The sequence below is a fragment of the Gigantopelta aegis genome, chromosome 6, assembly GCF_016097555.1.
Source record: "Gigantopelta aegis isolate Gae_Host chromosome 6, Gae_host_genome, whole genome shotgun sequence".
Taxonomy (NCBI): domain Eukaryota; kingdom Metazoa; phylum Mollusca; class Gastropoda; order Neomphalida; family Peltospiridae; genus Gigantopelta; species Gigantopelta aegis.
Window position 1 is genome coordinate 12,311,963 of NC_054704.1, and position 23,772 is coordinate 12,335,734.

The 23,772-nt window shown below is 38.2% G+C and overlaps 1 protein-coding gene across 2 annotated transcripts in view; it reads left to right on the forward strand.

The window, feature by feature from the left end:
• The window catches only part of LOC121374065 (ubiquitin carboxyl-terminal hydrolase 35-like), a 51,601-nt gene extending 29,488 nt beyond the window's left edge, over positions 1-22,113 (forward strand). For both annotated transcript variants that reach the window (XM_041500962.1, XM_041500961.1), the window contains 7 exons: positions 3,979-4,926; positions 5,604-5,705; positions 13,389-13,544; positions 14,157-14,350; positions 15,790-15,883; positions 16,815-18,035; positions 19,540-22,113. In XM_041500962.1, coding sequence (XP_041356896.1) covers positions 3,994-4,926; positions 5,604-5,705; positions 13,389-13,544; positions 14,157-14,350; positions 15,790-15,883; positions 16,815-18,035; positions 19,540-19,737 — 2,898 coding nt within the window. In that variant the 5' untranslated portion in view covers positions 3,979-3,993 and the 3' untranslated portion in view covers positions 19,738-22,113. The remainder of the gene's footprint in view (positions 1-3,978; positions 4,927-5,603; positions 5,706-13,388; positions 13,545-14,156; positions 14,351-15,789; positions 15,884-16,814; positions 18,036-19,539) is intronic.
• The last annotated feature ends 1,659 nt before the right edge of the window (positions 22,114-23,772 follow it).

The window sequence follows — 23,772 nt, forward strand, 5'->3', positions numbered from 1 at the left end:
GGTCGTAACATATCTTATACATATACATAGAATCGGGCAGATTTACACATAGCATGACTCTTAATCTTCACATAAATTTGCATTCATACATCTTTCCATCTCTTTTTCCCTCTGCTGTATATATATTTTTTATTGTTATTTACCTTTATTTAGTTATGTTTTTATTCTATTAGCAGCTTTTTGGGGGGTCAATATCACACCATCCAAATCCATATCAAAGTCCACGTTGCTTCATTCCCAAGAGGAGCGTTTCTTATCTATATTCCCTGCCACATTCATAATTTCCCAATACATTGTGAGTCAATGTATATATGTGCTGCATGTACATGTATCTTTTCTTGTCTGTTATCCATAAATAGGAAGCATGTGTCATCCTGGCATGTAGTAGTCTGTCAGTCTGTGTGTATGTCATTCAGATTTCATGCCACATTCATCATTTCCCAATAGCAATGTATATATGTGCTCCGTGTATTCTTTTGTGTCTGTTTTCCAGAAATAGGAAGCATGTATCATCTTGGAAAGTAGTAGCCATCCTAATGATGAAACACCTGACAGTGACTCAGAGGAACACTTGTTATTACTCTATCTTGTGCAGAGATATGATTTTGAAAATGCTAATTGTCATTCAGATTTCCCAGTTTGCTACATCTGTCTACCAAGTCTTCCCCCATATTGTTCAGTGAATTAATACAGTGATTGCTTATGACTGGTACTGTAGGCTGTGTGTGCTAATACATGTCATTGCATACATTGTGGAAACATGAAATAACACATTGGTTAAAAAATAAAATATAGAATCTGAATTATATGTAAATGAAGAAGAAATGTGAGCTTACGTAAACTAATTTTTTTTATTTTATTGTACAGAAACATGTATACACTCAAGTCACTAACCAGTAGAATTTCTTATCATGTGTTGACATACACACAATGTAATTCCTACACCATGGTATTAACATTTGTGATAGTCCAATAGTAAATGTTCTTTTGATGCTGTGATATAATAGTATTAATACTATTCCATTCAGAGCCAAAAGTTCCTGACTAAAATGGTTGGAATTCAGGATATATTGAGGACAATGACAGATATTAAAACAATCAAATAACATTCCTTTTTAAAACCTATAAAAATATACTTTGTAAGTTTGTATTTAGTAGATATTGTCTGTTGTAGATCATGTTCCAATAATTCTATGTGTATAATGTTTATACATGTTGATACATGTATCACAGTAAACGCGTACACCAACAAAAACACTAAGTTAGTAAAGCAGGTTTTGATTTCGTTTAATAGTGCCGTACTCACAGACATTTCTACTTTCTGTTTCACGATACTGACACGTGATTTAAAGCCAAAGTCATTGACCTTAGTAGAGTCAGATTTCTAGTAGGCCTATATGTGATCGCTTGACGGGCACCTGAAACAAACATACACCGATTTAATTTCAACTCGGTAATTCGAATTTTATATTTTTAAATTAATTTTACATTAGGGTGGTTTTGTTGGTTGTTTGTTTTTTGTTTTTGTTTTTGTTTTTGTTTGTTAGTTTTTGTTTTGTTTTGTTTTGTTCTTTTTTTCTGGGTTGCTATGATTCGAGTTTGTAGTATAATAAATGACGTGTTAACTACAGTACACCGATAATGAAAGTTAACCCTGTTTGCAAAAAATATATATTTATAAAAATTGTAGAAGATATATTTGCGTAGAAAACAATAGATGTTTAAATTTTCTCTGTTATGACATTATTATTTTTTTTAAACAGAGAATTTGCAGGTACATAACATGTATATTATGATATGATAAATGTGATAACGGTAACCCTGTGCCATGTGGTTGTTACACTGTTAATTTCTTTTTAGTTTAAAATATTCACAAATAGGCCTACTGGCATTATTTTTGTGAGAGTTTTATTAGACATTTAAAATCATGTTCATAGTTGCAATTCCTCTCGGTCTCTTGCCTCTAATTGTGACTGTTTTGAGGGGTGCGATTTTTTCCCCCTCCTCTGCATTTTGAGGAGTGTTATTTCCACACACACACACACACACAACCCCCCCCCCCCCCCCACCCCACCCCGTAAGCATTTTGAGGAGTGCGATTTTTAGCACTCCTGTCTTTTTCAAAAACAAAGGTCTGTTATCATGCTCCATGATTGTACACATATATCAGTTATCGTGCTCCATGATTGTACACGTATATCAATTATCGTGCTCCATGATTGTACACGTATATCAGTTATCGTGCTCCATGATTGTACACGTCTATCAGTTATCGTGCTCCATGATTGTACACGTCTATCAGTTATCGTGCTCCATGATTGTACACGTCTATCAGTTATCGTGCTCCATGATTTTACAGGTATATCAGTTATCGTGCTCCATGATTGTACAGGTATATCAGTTATCGTGCTCCATGATTGTACAGGTATATCAGTTATCGTGCTCCATGATTGTGCACGTATATCAGTTATCGTGCTCCATGATTGTGCACGTCTATCAGTTATCGTCCTCCATGATTGTGCACGTCTATCAGTTATCGTGCTCCATGATTGTACAGGTATATCAGTTATCATGCTCCATGATTGTACACGTACATCAGTTATCGTGCTCCATGATTGTACACGTACATCAGTTATCGTGCTCCATGATTGTACACGTACATCAGTTATCGTGCTCCATGATTGTACAGGTACATCAGTTATCGTGTTCCATGATTGTACAGGTACATCAGTTATCGTGCTCCATGATTGTACACGTATATCAGTTATCGTGCTCCATGATTGTACACGTATATCAGTAATCGTGCTCCATGATTGTACACGTATATCAGTTATCGTGCTCCATGATTGTACACATATATCAGTTATCGTGCTCCATGATTGTACACGTATATCAGTTATAGTGCTCCATGATTGTACACGTATATCAGTTATCGTGCTCCATGATTGTACACGTATATCAGTTATCGTGCTCCATGATTGTACACGTATATCAGTTATCGTGCTCCATGATTGTACAGGTATATCAGTTATCGTGCTCCATGATTGTACACGTACATCAGTTATCGTGCTCCATGATTGTACACGTACATCAGTTATCGTGCTCCATGATTGTACACGTACATCAGTTATCGTGCTCCATGATTGTACAGGTACATCAGTTATCGTGTTCCATGATTGTACAGGTACATCAGTTATCGTGCTCCATGATTGTACACGTATATCAGTTATCGTGCTCCATGATTGTACAGGTATATCAGTTATCGTGCTCCATGATTGTACAGGTATATCAGTTATCGTGCTCCATGATTGTACACGTATATCAGTTATCGTGCTCCATGATTGTACACGTATATCAGTTATCGTGCTCCATGATTGTACACGTATATCAGTTATCGTGCTCCATGATTGTACACGTATATCAGTTATCGTGCTCCATGATTGTACACGTATATCAGTTATCATGCTCCATGATTGTGAATATTTTGGGGCAGGATGTAGCTCAGTGGGACAGCTTGCCAGAAATGTGATGAGTTGCACTCTAGGAAACATTTTGCTTTCAAAATTTTGATTATGGTATTTCTAGTCAACTGAAAATTTACTAGCAAATACTGTTTAATGTTTTAAAATTGTGTAGTGATCTCTCACACTTAACAAAATGTTTCCTGTTGCAGGATTGATCACCCTTATTGAATTAGAGTTTTTTTTCCATCCCAGCCAGTGTCCCATGATTAGTACATCAAAGACTGTACTATGTTCTGTCCTCTCTATGGGAAAGTGCATATAAAAATCACTTGCCACTTTTATCAGTAAGAATTGCAGATATGGTATCATCGGGTTTTCTCTCTTTCTCTCTGTCAATCAAATGTGGAAATAAGCATTTGTTAGACACCAAAGAGTTGTTTAAAATGTGCTGAGGTGTCATAAAGAAAATAGTTTCTTGTACATTTTTTTTTTTTTTTTTTATTTCTTCTTACAGCACGACATTGACAACATGGATCGCATACTGCAGGGGATCATCATCTCCAATCACCCTGACCCCATGAAGAGGCAGCTCATTGAAAAGATTGCCCAGAAAGGCCAGGAAAAGCATCCTCCTAATGTGGTGCGCTCTGTTCTTGAAATCTGTGCCGATTGGTTTCTTGACGGAACCTGCGAACTGACCGTTGCCTCGGGCCTGCAGGTCTACCTACAGTGGTCCCAACATGATGTCTCCACGCTGGAGACGTTTTTCGACCGGGAATTCCTGTTGAACCTGCTCGAGAAAAAGTACCGGAACATGGCTAACGTGCCAATCTTGTTACAGGAGTCTCTGCGTCTGCTGCAGAAGACGGCGACGTTCCAGAGCCACGTGCAGGTGATCCAAGCGAAGGCCATCAAGTACATGGAGGACCACGTCGAGATGAAGTGTCTCCGCAACTTCACCATGTTCCTCGAAGAGTTCAGGGACTGCATCCCCAGTGGAGACTTCACCTCGCGCTTCTGCATTGCCATCATCAATGCTCTTGCTCACTGTTCCGTGCCAGAGGATGAGAACTGTATTCTCCAGTTTGTGCAGGACGCCAACGCGGTGGCGGAATTTCTCCACAAGATCTGGAGCAACATGGACCGCTCCGTAATTCTAGACTCTCTCCGTGCTATTTTCACTCTGATTTCCTTGGAGGATGAAGTGGAGTCGTCGTTCTGTCTGGGCGTCCTCGTGCGCTACATCCCGATGGAGATTGCCAACGAGGTGGTGGAGAACGCCGTCACAGACCCCGTGGTGGAGGACACCAGCATCACCTTGGCACTTCAGAAGATGATCGATTGGCTGGCCTGGCCAACCGTGAAAAATATCGACAAATGGGTGATCGCCTTTCTCAAGGAATTGGCACTTGCTAAGAAGTACTCAGTGTTGACCACTGTTACTGAGGAGAAAATTGACTTGGTATGTAACTTAAACATTGATGTTAAAAAGCAATATTAAAAATGTTCAGTCTGTGATTTTGATAATTATGGCAGCAATGGGTAATATGATCGGTGAAAACAAATTGTAGTAATTTTTATGTACAAAAACATTTCTGTATAAATGATGTTTATGTTTTTATTATCTACACGATTCAACATAACCGAGTTAATAATAATCATATGAAGCACATCTGTAATAATAAGGGTGATGATGTAATGTTGGGAAGCGACATAACATGATGTTCCTTCTCCAGGTCTAGCTCAGTATGCAATTTAAAATATGATGTCATTTCATCGTTTTCTTCTATTTGTGGCTGAAACATTTTGAGTTGGGTCTTGTTATTCATAAAGAAAACAGCAATAATAATATGGATAATAAAGAAACTCGTGTCAGGATTAATGTATTACCCTGACTCTCGCTGGGACAATACAAAAATCCTGACACTCGTTTCATAAAATCAGTACCACACACAAGCTTGTTTAATAATCTCTATATAGAACGGGTTCAGTCTGTGATTTTGATAATTATGGCAGTAATGGGTAATATGATTGGTGAAAACAAATTGTAGTAATTTTGGCCTACAAAGACATGTCTGAATAAGTGATGTTTATGTTTGTAGAGCACATTGTATTGGTGTTTTCCCGTTGTGTTGCCAGGTTGTAGAGAAGTTCCGCTACCCCGTGGCTCGAGAGGCGAGTTTCAACATCATGTCCTACATGCTGCTCAGCTTCCAGCATTCTCCAGACCCTTTCCACAAGGTTAGCTTTCCATCCTGGTCACTTTCTCGCTGTGCTTTTAGTTTGTCATAGTCAACATAGTATATATAGAGGATAATAAACGAGTTATCAGTTATTATCAAATTTATGTCCCGAGTGAAATAATTTTCACTTGTCACGAGCTTTAGTGAGTGACAAGTGAAAATTATTTGACGAGGGACATAAATTTGATAATAACTGGTACCGAGTTTGTTATTCTATTTATTACCCCAGCTATATATGTTTGTTTTTTTAAAGCCTTTTTTTTCGATACAGCCTACATCGGCTACACGTCCATGTATATAGAAACGATATATAGTTCTGGGTATTGCTTTAACTTTGTATTTTATTCACAGTTCACAGATAATTTTCAAAACCCAAAGTTCTATATATTCTGTAAAAAAAAAAAAAAAACTATAATAAATTGCATTAAACTACGTGATGTCATTGTATGTGCTTTGCCAAATCGTGATGGCGTCATATTTAGTACCGACAAGGTGATTGGTTTGTTGGTGTCAAATCGTCCCAATATGTTAAACCAATGCATGATAATTTCTCAGTGAGAAATTAGTATTTTTATTTTCCCCGTTATGAGTGCCTGCTGGGGTAATAAATATATATAGATATAGATACTATATCTAGATGTAGATCTAGATCTAGATATAGATATAGATATATGAGTTAAATAGAAACCAATGTTTCATAGCCTCCAATTGACTAAAGGTCATTTCACAACCTCAAAAAGACTAAAGGTAATTTCACAGCCTCTGATTTCCACAATTAAAAATGAGAAAAGCAAGGTTATGAGAGACATGCTAGCCACAGATAGAGTTCTTAAAACAACTGGTTAAGTACTATGTTACAGGATAAATAAAATAACTAGCCACAGATAGAGTTCTTAAAACAACTGGTTAAGTACTATGTTACAGGATAAATAAAATAACTAGCCACAGATAGAGTTCTTAAAACAACTGGTTAAGTACTATGTTACAGGATAAATAAAATAACTAGTTACTGTCTTAAGATACCGCTTTTATCCTGCAAAGGTTAGTAGGCAAATTCTGTATTTAAAATCAGTTTCACACAAACTACAAGTCCTAGGTCAGTGAAACTTGGTTTATAGTTGCACCTATGGATGTTCATCATGCCTCCTACCTCTCTCTTACGATCAATTTTGGAAGAGAACATTTTACACCTTCATATCAGCATTAAAAATCACATGCACACACTTTTCACATACATAGACACACACACACACAGGTCTGTATGTACATGTATGTATTTGTGTGTGTATACACACACACACACAGATATCTTTGTACAAGCACACATATACTGTGATTACAGTACTTTTTGGATAAAAGTTTAATAAGATATGGTACTCATACATGTAGTAAAGAGATGACTGATAGACCTTGTAATGGCTTCCCTATTGGTGTCAACTGAAGTTCACCATTCATTATAAATATATTTGGAGAAATGTGATTTTATCAGCATCTTCAAAGTTCAGATTAACAGATAGAAGTTCAGCTCATCTTCGTATACTTTTCATTCCCTAATCCAAACACAATACAACACAGTAAAGCGTAAAGGCTCACTAGACGGGCCACTGGCAGGTCCAGGATTAGCCAGCTTGCAAATGTATGACATTCAACATATTGAATTCTCCTGTTTGAGTTTGAGACGATTGGTGGTAACCACCTTTTGTGTGAATGCGTGCGTGCGGCCGGCTTGCGAGCATGTGTGTGGTGTGTGTACGTGCTGGCTTGCATGCATGTGTGTGGTGTGTGTGTGTGTCGGCTTGCGTGCATGTGTGTGGTGTGTACGTGCTGGCTTGCGTGCATGTGTGTGGTGTGTGTGCGCGTGCATGTGTGTGCGTGCCGGTTTGCGTGCATGTGTGTGGTGTGTGTGCGTGTCAGCTTCGTGCATGTGCATGGTGTGTGTGCATGCCGGCTCGTGTGTGCGTGCCGGCTTGTGTGCATGTGTATGGTGTGTGTGCGTGCTTGCTTGTGTGCATGTGTGTGGTGTGTGTGCGTGCCGGCTTACGTGCATGTGTGTGGTGTGTGTGCGTGCATGTGTGTGGTGTGTGTGTGCTGGCATGTGTGTGGTGTGTGTGCGTGCTGGCTTGTGTGGTGCGTGCTGGCTTGTGTGCATGTGTTTGGTGTGTGTGTGGTGTGCGTGCTGGCTTGCGTGCATGTGTGTGGTGTGTGTGTGTGCTGGCTTGCATGCATGTGTGTGGTGTGTACGTGCCGGCTTGTGTGCATGTGTGTGGTGTGTGCGTGCCGGCTTACGTGCATGTGTTTGGTGTGTGTGCGTGCTGGCATGTGTGTGGTGTGTGTGTGCTGGCATGTGTGTGGTGTGTGTGCGTGTTGGCATGTGTGTGGTGTGTGTGTGTGCTGGCATGTGTGTGGTGTGTGCGCGTGCTGGCTTGTGTGCATGTGTTTGGTGTGTGTGTGGTGTGTGCGTGCTGGCTTGTGTGCATGTGTTTGGTGTGTGTGTGTGGTGTGTGCGTGCCGGCTTGCGTGCATGTGTGTGTGTGTGCCGGCTTGCGTGCATGTGTGTGGTGTGTGTGCATGCTGGCTTGTGTGCATGTGTGTGTGTGTGCTGGCATATGTGTGGTGTGTGTGCGTGCTGGCATGTGTGGTGTGTGTGCGTGCTGGCTTGTGTGCATGTGTGTGGTGTGTGTGTGCTGGCATGTGTGTGGTGTGCGTGCTGGCTTGTGTGCATGTGTTTGGTGTGTGCGTGGTGTGTGCGTGCTGGCTTGCGTGCATGTGTGTGGTGTGTGTGCGTGCGTGCCGGCTTGCGTGCATGTGTGTGGTGTGTGTGTGCGTGCTGGCTTGCGTGCATGTGTGTGGTATGCGTGCTGGCTTGTGTGTGGTGTGTGTGCGTGCTGGCTTGCGTGCATGTGTGTGGTGTGTGTGCGTGCTGGCTTGCGTGCATGTGTGTGGTGTGTGTGCGTGCTGGCATGTGTGTGGTGTGTGTGCGTGCTGGCATGTGTGGTGTGTGTGCGTGCTGACTTGTGTGCATGTGTGTGGTGTGTGTGTGCTGGCATGTGTGTGGTATGCGTGCTGGCTTGCGTGCATGTGTTTGGTGTGTGCGTGGTGTGTGCGTGCTGGCTTGCGTGCATGTGTGTGGTGTGTGTGCGTGCGTGCCGGCTTGTGTGTGGTGTGTGTGCGTGCAAGCTTGCGTGCATGTGTGTGTGTGCGTGCTGGCTTGCGTGCATGTGTGTGGTATGCGTGCTGGCTTGTGTGTGGTGTGTGTGCGTGCTGGCTTGCGTGCATGTGTGTGGTGTGTGCGTGCTGGCTTGCGTGCATGTGTGTGGTGTGTGTGCGTGCTGACATGTGTGTGGTGTGTGTGTGTGCTGGCATGTGTGGTGTGTGTGCGTGCTGACTTGTGTGCATGTGTGTGGTGTGTGTGTGCTGGCATGTGTGTGGTATGCGTGCTGGCTTGCGTGCATGTGTTTGGTGTGTGCGTGGTGTGTGCATGCTGGCTTGCGTGCATGTGTGTGGTGTGTGTGCGTGCGTGCCGGCTTGTGTGCATGTGTGTGGTGTGTGTGCGTGCAAGCTTGCGTGCATCTGTGTGGTGTGTGTGTGTGCGTGCTGGCTTGCGTGCATGTGTGGTGTGCGTGCTGGCTTGTGTGTGGTGTGTGTGCGTGCTGGCTTGCGTGCATGTGTGTGGTGTGTGTGTGTGCGTGCTGGCTTGTGTGCATGTGTGTGGTGTGTGTGCGTGCTGGCATGTGTGTGGTGTGTGTGGTGTGTGTGCGTGCTGGCTTGTGTGCATGTGTGTGGTGTGTGTGCGTGCTGGCTTGCGTGCATGTGTGTTACTCTAACTCCTCCTCATTCCTCTGAGACTAAAGTCTGAACCCTGGAGCTAACCACCAATAAAAATCACTCTCTTTCTTTTAATTACCATGTAATTAGATTTTCTGCACATTTTGACAAGTTTTTATCATTATGAGTACACAGATTCCACACACTAGAATGTAATCATGTCACCTATATTGACTTCGCTGAGATTTCCTAAGACAAAAAACATGCAAAACTTTTGCTGCCTGCCATTTTGCTTTTTTTAATGAAATATTCTTCAAGAGAAACTTCAAGGAGCCTAATTTTAAGCTCCACTTAGCATGTGAATTGAAACAAAAAGTACTACAAACAGATTAAATATCAATGCTCAATATGGTAATATCTTAAATGGCTACCATACACTGTATATATCAGTTATAAGTTGACCCTGCCTGTAAGTCGATTTCCTAATTTCAACCCCATAAAAAATGGCCTATAAATATTAAAGAATTCTTACTTTCTGCAATTGATAATCATAACCAATAATCTAAGTTAGAGGAGCAATTGCTCACTCCCTTAAATATTTGTCATGGCGAGATCTGCTTATATTTGGCAAATTTTACAAACTTTTCTGGTCATCTTTTGTTTGTGCTTGCTAGAAATGTATTTTATACAAGAAGTTAAGAAAATTTACTTTGGCCAGCATGACTAGTAGCATAGAAAGGTTCACTATTCCCCCCAATTATTGGGTGTATCCAGGTGATTGGCATATCTGCAGCATATGTAATCTATTCTGAACCCCCAAAAACCTTGGTATAACTGGTAAATAATAACAATGAACATACATGTGTCTAACAGGGGTAGAAATACTGCAGTACTGATTGCCAGTCAACATCACCACGGGCCGGGAGATTGTTTTACCTGTCGTCACGGCAGGTTTTGATTTGGGCCAACAGAATTTGTAGCTTACTGGACAGAATATCTGTTTGAAATGTCGGCCAATTTCGACCCCTGTCTAACTGGCCTTGGGAACTATAGTGTCATTTAACCTGTATTCCTCCCCAACACGTTCTACTCATGAGGGACGAGTGGTGTAAATATTAGTTTCTGTCCCTGGCTCCTAGGGTTAGTGACTTTAATATACATGTATACGTACCATTATACAGGTACGTGAATTTTAGAATACATTGTTTCAAAGCATGTGCCACATACCCACATAAAGCTAAAAACCTACACCTGTACTGGAATGTGTGTTACTACTGACACACTGTGTCAGTACTCAGTAGTAACACATTGGCTGAAATGTCACCTGTATGTAATATATATCTGAGCACTCGGGTTACTTGATGAGCTGCCACCAAATACAGTGTCTTCCATCAATATTTGGCCTCAGGTGAATTTCTAAAGAATGGCCTCACCTGCAAAGAACAAGGTCTGTTTGATCGGTCCGCAGCCTGTTTGCTTAGACACAGACATTGTGCAATGTTGATACGGTAGATCTGAGTGTATATCTGTGTGCGGTGCCCTTCATTTATGCGTCTAATCCACACTTGAACTCATTTGCGCCTCGCTTGAATGGGGTGATAATTTAATGTGGGCCAACATTTGCCAAAGGATGAAGAATTCGCTGACCACAGACATTTTTTGTTTGAGTGTGAATGTTTGAAACCATTGAGGTCATTCTGGGTGCCAAAAAATTATGAAAAACAAAGATAAAAAAACCACACAACAGAACCACATCATTACCAGTACACAAAAAGGTTTTAAAATAAAAATAAAATAAATTAAATTAAAAAAATAAAATAAAATAAAATAAACCAACACGAAAACTCAACCACAAAAAATACCCTTAAGTAAAATAATTCTAAAAATATATTAATTTGCAATGATCATTGGTTATAAAATATATAATTACTATGGTTTGCAAAGTCATTATCACAAAATGTAGGTGTACATGTATTTCTCAAATACAGTGGTACATATGTACTACTAGCAGTGATAGTAAAAACAGTATTTCTCAAATACAGTGGTACATATGTACTACTAGCAGTGATAGTAAAAACAGTATTTCTCAAATACAGTGGTACATATGTACTACTAGCAGTGATAGTAAAAACAGTATTTCTCAAATACAGTGGTACATATGTACTACTAGCAGTGATAGTAAAAACAGTATTTCTCAAATACAGTGGTACATATGTACTACTAGCAGTGATAGTAAAAACAGTATTTGTGACAGTAAACTACCATCTGCATGTTATCCAATTACACATGTGGACATAACCAACACTGATAGCCCAGAGTACGTGAAATATAACACTTGATAGAAAAGTTGTGAAGCATGTAATTGGTTCGACTGGCAAATCTCCATATTGTCTCCATGCATCTAGCAATTACTTGTAGTCTATTGCACCCTGGTGGCAGTCATTGAGTATAGAGTCATTGAGGCTTGCACTGAAAAAGATACTAATTAATGTAGTTTTCAGTTTGTACAAAGACTGAATGTATTTGAAATACTTGGATAATAACCATGAGCTACAAGAAATTATAGATTATCTGTCCTAAGTGAATTGCAACATTGAATTATGAACTATTTGTCCTTCATGAATTAATGTTGTAACTCCTCACGAAAGGCTCGGGTTTACAGCCTAGTATACCAAGGACAAATAGTTATGAATTCATTGTAGTGAGTTGGTTATTCTCCTATTACCCACTGCCACTTTCACCCATTTCTTCTCCCATCCAGTGGCCCATGGCTGCTGCATCAAACATTATAGGTGCTGTCCTGTATGGGCAGGCTTTCTGCCCCAGGGTAAAACGGGTATGGTGCCATACCCAAACATTTTGCAGATTTTATTGTTTAAAGTTAACCTTTTGACAAAATTAATGACTCTTTATCATTACTGTATGATTTTCTTAACCCTAACGCTAAACATAACCCATTTTATTTTTGGGGGAGGCCCCCCCCCCCCCCCCATATCCCCTGTTGGCTGTGGTTGCATTCAATTTCATAGAGCCATACCCAAAATACCTGTTGATTACAGTTTCTGCAGATACTTATATAGTAAAACTTGTTAAAGCAGCCGGCTGTGTAATCAGCAACTCCTTTCTATCTTTAAGAATGTGTATTACAATGTTTTAGTATTCTTCCAAATAACCTAATAGACTAAAAATGGCCTGTATTTCTTTTAATAATTAACTGTAAGTTAACACAGATCTAACTGTATTTGCAAATAATCTTTAAATTGCTTTTATTAATATTGCATTTATGCATAATAAGAAAAGCTGGCACTTACATCAGGCTGAAATTCTGAGTGACTGTACTCATTTCAGATTATGGGTAAGAATGTAGCTCGGTGGTAAAGTTGGTGGGTACATTAGGCCATTTAACATTCAGCCAGTGCTCCACAACTGATGTAACAAAGGCTGTGGTATGTACTATTAATATGTCTGTGGGATGATGCATAGAAATGACCCCTTGCTGCTAATTGAAAAAAGTAGCCCATCGAGTGGCAGCAGCAGATTTTCTGTCAAATTATCTGTGGTCCTGAAATAATAAACATATTTCTCCCATCCCTAGCCATGCAAGACAGACCCATTCCATGATGTCAGCCCATGCGCAATAAATCTGTTTTGCATAGGCTATGATGTCATTGAATTTAATATGGGGAGTATTACGGAGTTGTTGGTAATATATGATGTCATATCAATGCGAGTTGGTTAGTTTTAAATCAATATTTTGTTATTAAAACTTTCATTATATCTTGTTAATTTGTAGTGTTAAATTTAATTTAACACATGAAACAGACGCAGCAAATATAATAGTGTAGTTTATTTATGATAAAACGGTCAACTAAAGAAGTTACTTTTTCAGCCATCTTTCTTGCTCTCTTTTTTTAAGATTTTACGAGATGTTCCAGATCTCATTAAACTGCTTAAAGAGGACACTGAGGATAGCAAACATCACCTGGAGAAGTTTGTCGAACTCCTTCACTGCTTGATGCAGCTTCACACAGGGTTTCCTGACCTGTATGATCCAGTGTTTGAAGCTATAAAGGTGAGTAAATAGTCTGAGTAGGACTGGGGATGTTATATTGTCGACTGGCAGCCCTGTGGGATAAAGCCCCTAACAGTGATTCCTGGGAGTGGTCATCACCTTTTCAAATCTTCCTTTGGACTCTGCCTTGCACAAAGATACAAATTTGATTATGCTCATGGTCTTGTTGTTAAGATTTATAGTAGTACTGTATTATTGCAAATAGCATCAAAACATGAAGTGCCGAAACTTTAATACTGGCATGCCTGAGTAAGATGTGACAGGACTTCTTGTCAAAAGATACTGAACATTAAATTGATACATTGTGATTTAATTTAGTATCGGTGTATACCAGGTATTATTGTACTTGAAACATGTGCCGAGTGCCCTGAAACTTAGCATGACAATCTTTATGCATAACATGGGTTAGTCAAAGATCCTTCCTATCATTTCTAAAAAAACTATAAGGTTCAAATAGCATACACATATTTTATTTTTTACTTTCTGTAAAAGTTTATAAAACGAATTGATATCCACATACATGTAATTGGATATTTTACCTGCAGTATGATACATATATAAAATGCTAATTTGTTTGTGTTAGTAATTTGGTATTTAATGTTTTTCCTTCAGGAGTTTCCTGTTCCCTCTGGAAGCACAATAAAAGAGAAATTGGCGGAGTCGAGCTGGCACACAAACAGCAGCCGAGATTTCTCGTCTCACATCAGCGTGTCGGAGAAGTCGGAGACGGGCAAGACGGGGCTGTTCAACCTCGGCAACACGTGCTACATGAACAGCGTCCTGCAGGCTCTCTTCATGTGCAACAGGCAAGTGGTTCAGTCATTGTTGGTCACGACATCATCATCGTCGTCATCATCTCATCATCATCAGATTAATAGTTTCTAACACAAGTCCTTTTGTAGATGGTTTTTCTGATAGTTTCTGGCACAAGTCCTTTTGTAGATGGTTTTGTGACACAAGTTTTAAAAAAATCAATCCTTGAAGCAAGCTTGAAGGATTGATTTGCTTAAGACGAATGTCAGAAAAACCATCTGCAAAAGGACGAGTGCCAGAAATATTTTCTGTTTCATTCAGTCTTATCTTTTAATGTAATTATTATCTACCTCCTAAGCGAAGAAGCTAATTAGAAAAGGGCACATTACAGTCTAGGAAAGTATGCTAGATTTTTTTTTTTAGCATGGCTTTCTGGCACCTTTCTACCAGTTTATTGAACTAGAACACTACTATTCTACTAACGGTTTATACAGATTTGAAAAGTTCCATACAGATTTAAAAAGTGCTTGAATTAGAGTGTCCTAATGAAAAGCCCCAGAATTTGTCAAAACACATGAAAAGTGCTTGAATTTGTGAAAATCATCTTGAAAAGTGTTTGATAAATATTAAAATTGACCTCCCTCAAGTTTATTTTACTATAATTCTAAAGTTTTTCAGCTGGTATTATTAACAGTTCTTTCTAGTCAGTGTCATATTTTCACAAATGTCGAAAATTGTTCGATATGCTGTTATGAATATGAAACAAAGTGTTACAAATTAGAATCTGTAAAAGCCTTCGAAATTTTTTATTTTACTGTGAAAAGTGTTTGAAAATTGAAATGTACATAAATATTGCTTTCCAAATTGTGCATGAACCTTGGTACTGTTGCATTCAAATTACTCTTTATTTAAAACCTGGCAACGATATATTTATTCAATACAGAAATGACCCATGGTACTTCATTAATATTTACATAGGAAATTTAACACTATTAAAACATTTTAAAAAATCATTTAAAGTATTTTATCTAACAAAAGTTAGAATTTTAAAAATCTCTCTTATCTTTATTATTTGAATATAAGAAAACAAAATTACACCTTCAGCATATTTAGCAAAAGTTACAAACAACTTTTAAGTTCTCCATAACAATGCACATTTTAAGCAGTTATTAATCCATCACTGCCTGGATTGTGAAAACTTGTTATCAATCACAAATTTTCATCTGTTCTCAAAACAAGCTTCCTCATAAGCAATATTTGTTCATCTGTCCACAAACAAGAGAAACAGTCGCAGAAGAAGACGCTGAAGTCCTCATCAAAAACAAAACTTGGTAAAAAATCCAAAGATGAGAAATGTTGGGGTTAATGACGATAAAGTAATTGTGGTTGTGTTATATTTATTAGTGTGGACAATAACAATTAGTGTTAATATGTTAATGTAGATGATACTGAAGACTGGACACATGCTTATGATTGTGTTTGTCTTTGATAGATTTCAAGAAAGAGTTCTCACACAGACTTCACTACTGAACCAGGAACTGATGAACCGTCTGCAGGAAACCTTCGCGTTTCTCAAACTCTCACAAGTAGGTTCTTGAAAATCTTTACTTACAATTGCTGACCTATATTAGTTTGGTTGTGATGGTATACTACCAGTTGTTTTCTCCCGTTAACCCTGATCAGGTTAGAAGTTAGATGGGTTATAGCCTCAATTCATCTTGGAGAACCTATTGGCCTATTTCCTGGCTATTTAAAGTGTTTTGTTTTCTTTAACTCTTTCCTTCCCATTCTCGAGACGTGCAAAACTGATGTAAATACCCATTTTCAACTGCAGCTGACATGTGACTGGTCTTCACAAACACAGCTGTCAACATTCACAGGAGTTGTCTATCTTGATTCTGTGCTAGAACACAGAACATACCAGAACACACCAAGTATATTTTGTTGACTGGTATTCATATTTAAGTTATCACAATATTGAAAAGAAAAAAAAAAACTGTCTAAATTTGTGTAAATATTACTGATGAAATAACATGCACACTGGTTCGATGTCTTGCTATTTGTTAAATATTTCTTTTAAAACATGTTGGACATTATTATTTAATGAAAGTTGAACATTTGTAGTAAAAGATATATTCGCCAAAAATAACTGATGATACAGACTGAAGTATGTAAAGGATGGGATTATTCACTGTGATTGAAAGAGAAAATAAACTTTGTGAAAGCATCATAAACAACGTCAACAATCACAATCGTAGGGTTTTTAAAAATTATTTTAAAAATATTACTTAAGTTCTTCTGTAAATTTTATTTGGATACTTAGACTCACTAAGATGTCCTCTAAAATATTACACACATCAAGTGAGTGTTACATTAGTTGTTTTCTTACATTTTGAGGTTTACATGTTTCACGTTGGACACTTGGGTCAGTGATGACGTTTTCTGGTTGTAAAGCTGGATGGATAAGAGTTAACAACACCAGTGGTATTTAGACTAATGTTGCGTTTTGTTTTCCAGAGGCCATCGTTTTCTGCCGTCAGCTTTCTGCAAGCGTCGAGGCCTCCTTGGTTCACGGCGGGCTTTCAGCAGGACTGCTCCGAGTTCCTCAAGTACCTCCTCGACCAGCTCCACGAACAAGAGAAACAGTCGCGGAAGAAGGCGCTGAAGTCCTCGTCAAAAACAAAACTTGGTAAAAAATCCAAAGATGAGAAAGGCTTGAAAGATCAGTCAGACGAGTCCTCGACTCTTGTCCAGAAAACGTATGGAGGGCAAATCTGCTCCACTCTGAAGTGCCTGAACTGTAAGACGGAGTCGTCCCGCACTGAATGCTTCTATGATATTCCGTTGGCTTTCCCCGAGTACGAGCAGACGTCTCACAAGTCTCTTGCAGGAGGTAATGCAAAAGACCACCATTTTGAAAGAAACGTTACAATCCAGGAGAGCAGCGTGGATGACGAAGTGTCTGTCTCAGCAATTCCTGAAACAAGTTTACGACTGGATTCTTTGATTTCGCACTTCCTGCAGCCGGAGAAACTAACGGATGATAATAAATACCACTGTGATAAGTGCAGGGGTCTGCAGGAGGGGGAGAGGATGATGAAAATCACGCGGTCTCCCGAGTATCTCATACTGACGCTCCTGCGCTTCTCGTTTGACACAAAGTCACAGACGAGATCGAAAATATTCCGGGAGGTGAAATATCCCAAGACTTTAATTCTACCTTCCGAGAATTCGACGAATGCCGATCCAAAACTACCGCAGAGCAAGAAGCAGAGGATTCTGCCGCCGAAACTCCTGCAGAAGCTGTACATCTCGGAGGAGAACAGTTCGGGCGACAAGGACATCTACAGCCTGTGTGCCGTGGTCGTGCACTCGGGCACGTCGTCGGAGTGTGGCCACTACTACTGCTACGCCCGCCACACGCTGCTCAAGTCGATCCAGACGGTGTGTGAGGAGGTGGACCGTAGCGAGTCCCAGGAGGTGGACTTCCTGAAGGACCGGTGGTATCTGTTCAATGACAGCCGTGTGTCCTTCGCCGACTACACCTCGTTCAGCACTGTCACCAAGCGTTTCCGCAAGGACACACCCTATGTGCTCATCTACCACAAGATCGACCTCGATTCCACGCAGGTGGCGGGCATCGCCTTCAGTCAGTGCGTCAGCAGTACGTCGGTCGACCACCCCATCAGGCACGAACTCCGAGTAGCCATTTCCAAGGATAATGCTCTGTATTTGCAGGTATTGCTTACTGTTTGCTTGTTCATTACAAAATGTCAGTAAATCTACAAACAGCATGCAGTTTTTTAATAAACTTTTTGGCAAATTTATAATGAAATATATTCACTAAATTAATCATTAATTTATGTTTGGTGATTTGATGAACGGCCTGCATGGCAGTTCCATTGTTTTGGCTTCATAAACTTATACTTTTTTAACTTTTGGAAAACGATCATTTTGAAATTTGCTAAAATTAATCACCTTAATAATAATAACAGGGCTTGAACATAAGAATTTGTAACCAACATCGATTTTGAAATGTTTTTACCATAGAAAAAATTACCTATGGTAAAGCCCAGCCTATAGCAATTCTTATTGCAACTACATTATTGCAATTGCTGTTGTTAAGTTCGAACCCTGTAATAAACATATTCATCTTCCACCAGAGATAGAATTTGTGGTATAAATACAGCTCCATACACGCAGCATATCTTGTAACAAAGTGAATATAATATTTCTAATACACTGATTGCAAAAAGGGAGATAACTCATGGAAACTAGCAAACAGATATTTCTTTGTTTGGGAGTACCATAAATCAAAATATAACGATTGTGTATAGAAGCAAGCATGATTATAAAACAATGCTTTTTGATGTTATTTATTTCATATCAAAATCCTACAAATAAAGACTCATTAGGAGTGCTAAATTGGGTGGTCAGAATTCAGTGAGAACTATTCTTAATACTCTTACCCGGTAATCTACTCATTTCCATGCTTATATCAAAATTAAGGTTCACACATGCCGTCCTGGGCACACACCTCAGTTAGTTATGCTGTCCTTGCAGGACATAAGATTAGTGGTTAATGAGAGAGACGTCGGTGTAGTGAACTTACACCTACCTACTCATTGGGTTGTTCATCCCGGTCTAGGTGACTGCGGGTACTGGAATGTGAACACAGTACCTACCAGTCTTAAGTCCATGATACTGATACCGATACAAATATCAAGCGGTATTTTCAGTATACTCAGCTTTAAATGCATGCTCGAGTTAAGACTCACCTGCTAATTTCATCTAAAATAAAATAAAATTCCATACTCAAGGCCCTCAAATCTCTCCTCTTTTCAGCCATTTTGCCTTGATCAGATATATTGTTGGTGCTTTACTAAATGGTGGGAAACATTTTTCAATACCGAAATTTCTGTATTTTGAGATTTGCTTGGTACGGTATTGATATGATACCGATACCGAACGGTATATATGGTATAACGCCCAGCTCTAATGCTTCTCTGGGGCAGTCTTCACAAACTAATAGAGAGATATTTTGATTTTTTATTAAATTTAAAAGTTTTAAATAGAAATTTAACCGTGACAATTTAAAGGTCTATCTGCTCCTAGAGGTTTGATCAGATAGTTCTAAAACTTGGTACAATGATTCTGTAGCTATTTAAATTTATAGTGCTGTGTTTTAAGTTGGGGAGAGATGCCTAACAAAGCTTTTAAAAATGAAGCTTGTTTATTGCAGGAAGAAGAGCAGGCTGCGAAGGCAAAAGCTGAAAGACGCAAACGGACGAGTTCCATCAGCTCGACGATATCGCAGTACACGAGTAACTGGCACGGTGACGACGACGACGACGATCACCAAGGGCCCATGGGAGGGAGTTGTGGTGGGGGAGGTGGTCTCAGCAACCTGGATACGTCAGGGTCGAGATTCGTGTTTTAACATTGGATGGAAACATTTTCTAGTGTGAATTCTCACTGTTACACTTTCAGTAATGTTCGTAGGCTTTATAGTCCCTTCACCTTGTAGTGAAGTGAAAAACAATGCTTTTTGTGCATGGTTGAAAAGTTGGGACTGTCTGCTGTTTGAACATATTTGACATACTTTCCACTTGAGGTCAAGACGGTTAAGAGATTTCAGAGTGGTTTCAGAGTACAGAGTACAGAGTACAACATTCATGTTTTTTTTTTTTTAGATATATATATATATATACATGAATTAATTCTTGAATCCTGACAATCCTATTTTATATACATGTACAAGTCATGGATCCACTCAGTGCAAGCTTTTTTTGTATACTTGTAAAAAGTCTTGAATCTTCTTGGTGCGAATTTCTTGTATACATGTATTAAATTTGGATCGTTCCAGAACATGTTTTTTAGATATACGTACAGAGTCCTGTATCAAGTCCGATACTTTTAAAACTAGGATCCTATGAGTAAATGTTTTTGTGTATACATACGGTATATAAAATATTGGATTGTCTCAATAAAAGGTCAGTAATAATTTACTGAAGGAAGATAGCCGTGCATGAACTAATGTGATTGAACACTGGAAGTTTTAACTTAAATAAATGTTAAATTCAGGGGTAAATTGTGTACATATTGTATCTAAAAACAAGATTGTCTCATTTTGTGGCAGCTTGTGATGTCTATGTAAATTTGATATTGTTTGTTTTATTTGCTTTCCTAGTGTTACAAACCCGTTTCAATATGATTATCAGGCTCTCTTTTTTTACATGTATTTATTGGGGTTGTTTTCAAAACTCTTAAACATTATTATCAGGCTTGGTGCGGATGAATAATGTTATTTATTGGTAGTCAAACTAGTTTTAAGGATTTATTACCTTGATTAATCTAATGGCAGATACATCTGTAATATAAAATACATTAAGTAAAAGAGTACACGTACACCTAACTTTAAGACTTGGAACATTTTGTTCAGGATTGTGTTGCGATTTGCTATGCAAGTTTCAGAAATCGCTAGAGAATTCTAACATGTTATTGTTAAACAGTAGTTAGTAATCAGTTTAAGTAAGTTAATATAATTGTTGACAATGGGTGTGATAAAACTGGGACAGAGGGAAGGAATATTTGTTCATTTTAGCATGTCGTCATAATTATATAGTTATTTCAACACTTGTGTGCTGCTACTCCAGCAGGAAATCTTTTATATTATGTACTTTTCCAGTTTAAAGGAAAATATGTAAACAGCTTTGATATACCAGTCATTGTGCACTGGTTGATATGGGATAAAAATCGTTTACGCTCATCTCAAACTATTATACTCTAAGTGACCGCTTAAACTGGGACATTACAAAATGGCAACAATGAGATTGAGCTGAAAAAAGCGTTGTACATTGAAAACTGGAGACAGTGTTTGATAATATATTTACAAAATTTCCAAGCACCGCCCTAGAATTCAAATCGAGAAGTCTTCTTCAAGATCTGTGAGAACTAATATTTCTTTTTTATTGAGAATATTCAACAGGTTATTTCAGTGTGCGATTTTGGTTTAAAATATTTAAGTGTCATAAGGACTCCCTGTTTGCAAATCTTTAGAGACCGCCACCAACACAGCGAACCTTGCTATGCGTCTCCAGTAGAACAGAAGATACGCTAAATATTGTGTATGAAACCATGGAAAAGATCGCTGTTCAAGACTATAGTTTCCCAGGATTTTGAGATATATGTTCACTGTGTCATTTCGAAGAATCCGTGTAATTTGTACAAATATTTTTTTACAAGCCATGCTGGCTCATATGCTAACTTTTTGCGAGCTTTGGGCTCCCGGACTCTCCTCAAAATTGCACACTGAAATACAAGAATTGGTAAAGTTAAAAGTAATAGGAAGTTTGTAGTGAATAAATAGCCTTGCTTGTATTACTCCTTCAGTGTCAGAATCAATACATACTCAGTTTGCATGTAAATATGCATGTACATGTTTGGAAAACATTTAATTTAGTTTTCATATTTCAGTTACTGAAACTTGTAGCTAATTTGGACTTTGGTCTTTATTATATAAATTTCTTGTACATTTATTGTGATTTATAATTAAATCCAATGGTGTTAATAAACAGATATTATTTCAAATATTTATGTGGCATAATATTACAGCGTATCACCCTTGAAAATCCATGTTCTATTTGTGTACATAAATTATAAATTAATCTATTTCTGTACGAATATGCAGAATTTGTTATTTCTGTCCATATATATATACAAAATCTATGTTCAATTTGTGCCCATACATACAAAAATATATCCAAATGTATATTTGAAGATGTATGTTAATCAGATAATAAAATGATTGTTACGATTTACCATTAGTCATTTGTCCAATATCAAACTGTGTTATTAGTATTCAGAGAATTATGTATCTGGTTCTTATCCAGTGTATATTTGAGGGAGTCAATGGTGGTTTATAAATTGAAATGTGAATGAAAAACCACAGAAACAATATACTGGAATCTAGCATTTCTGAATGTGACGTTCCTTGTGGTTAAAAGTTGCAGCCCCTAGTTACAACTGGTGAAAATGGAGACTAAGTTTAGTTAAATATACAGACCTGTAATACATTGGGATAAAGTTACAAACAGGAGAAGCAAGACTAGAGCTCATCTCCATAACTGTTACTTCTCAGAGGTACATGCTTTTTAAAATATGAAAAATGCATTTTGTGTTATTACAAACACCAGGATGACCAGAATCATTTCGAATGTATGGAAATGGATATTCTAAACAATAAAATTTAAATAATGCATGATTTTATTTATAAAAAACGGCTATAATAATGGAAAATATGCTGTAGTGTTTTAAAACTAGGGTCTGTCATTTTAACCAAAACAGTTCAAACCAACAGTCGACAGCCACATGGCATCAACCAAAAATGAACATTAACAATTCTAAAAAAAAATGGGTCTGCTCTCCAAACTTCATTTTTGGTAAAATAATTAATTTCGTTTTGTACAAGCTAAGGAGTCTTTGTTGATCAATGCAAACAGAATTTTAATGTTATGGCCTATTAAAAAATCCTAAATTTTAATACATGTTTACAGTAGTATTGTTCTTTAGATGGAAAGGAAAGGAATGTGCAATAAAACCACAGCACAGCATTTTAGAGAGAAAAATCATCCACATTTTCCCAACACCATACAAATTTCACAAATGTGATGTCAGAAATTTGAGTCTAGACTAAAGTCTTATAAGCAGATGTTGAGGAAACCATTATTGTCCTTGTTTTATAAAATCTCATATTAATGTCTTATGTTTTCCCCGCAAAGTTTTGGGGATTTTTTGTTTTGGTCCAATTTGGGGATAATTATGTTGTATTTGACCATTTGCTGACATTATGCTGATTTTAATATTGCAAATCAGGTTTAACCGGTGACACAAAGCAGACCAGATAAAATGAAGTGACCGCAGGGAGGGGTCTAATGGTGCCAGCCATTTTAAAAATTATTTGGTGGTTCCACATATTCATAAGACTACTTGTTCTCAGGTAATGCAACTTAGAGCAGCGACTGCAGCCCGGGCTAGGCACACACACCATTGATCAGGAAATGGCATAGGGTACTCACATGTCAACATTATCTAGGCAAATGCAGTCTGATAACATAACAAAATTTGTCAAAATTTAATAGTTCAGTAATGAACACATAACCTAAAAATCCAAACAATGAAATAATCATTAATAAAACATTTGAAATATTTACCACCGAAAAACCCGTACATTTGTTTTTTCCCTGTCAGTATAGTTTATATAAATACATCTTTAAAAAAGGAAAATAAGCATAGATGCCAATGGTCTATTTTTTGTAGTGATTTTACGGGCAATATTTTTCTGTGACACAATCTTTGCCTTGCACTCCCTAAAACCAGCACAGAAATAATATGACATGTAGATTTCTAACCATTAAGGAAACCTCATTACCCGAGAACAAAAAAAAATGAAGTTAAAGTTTGTTTTGCTTAACAA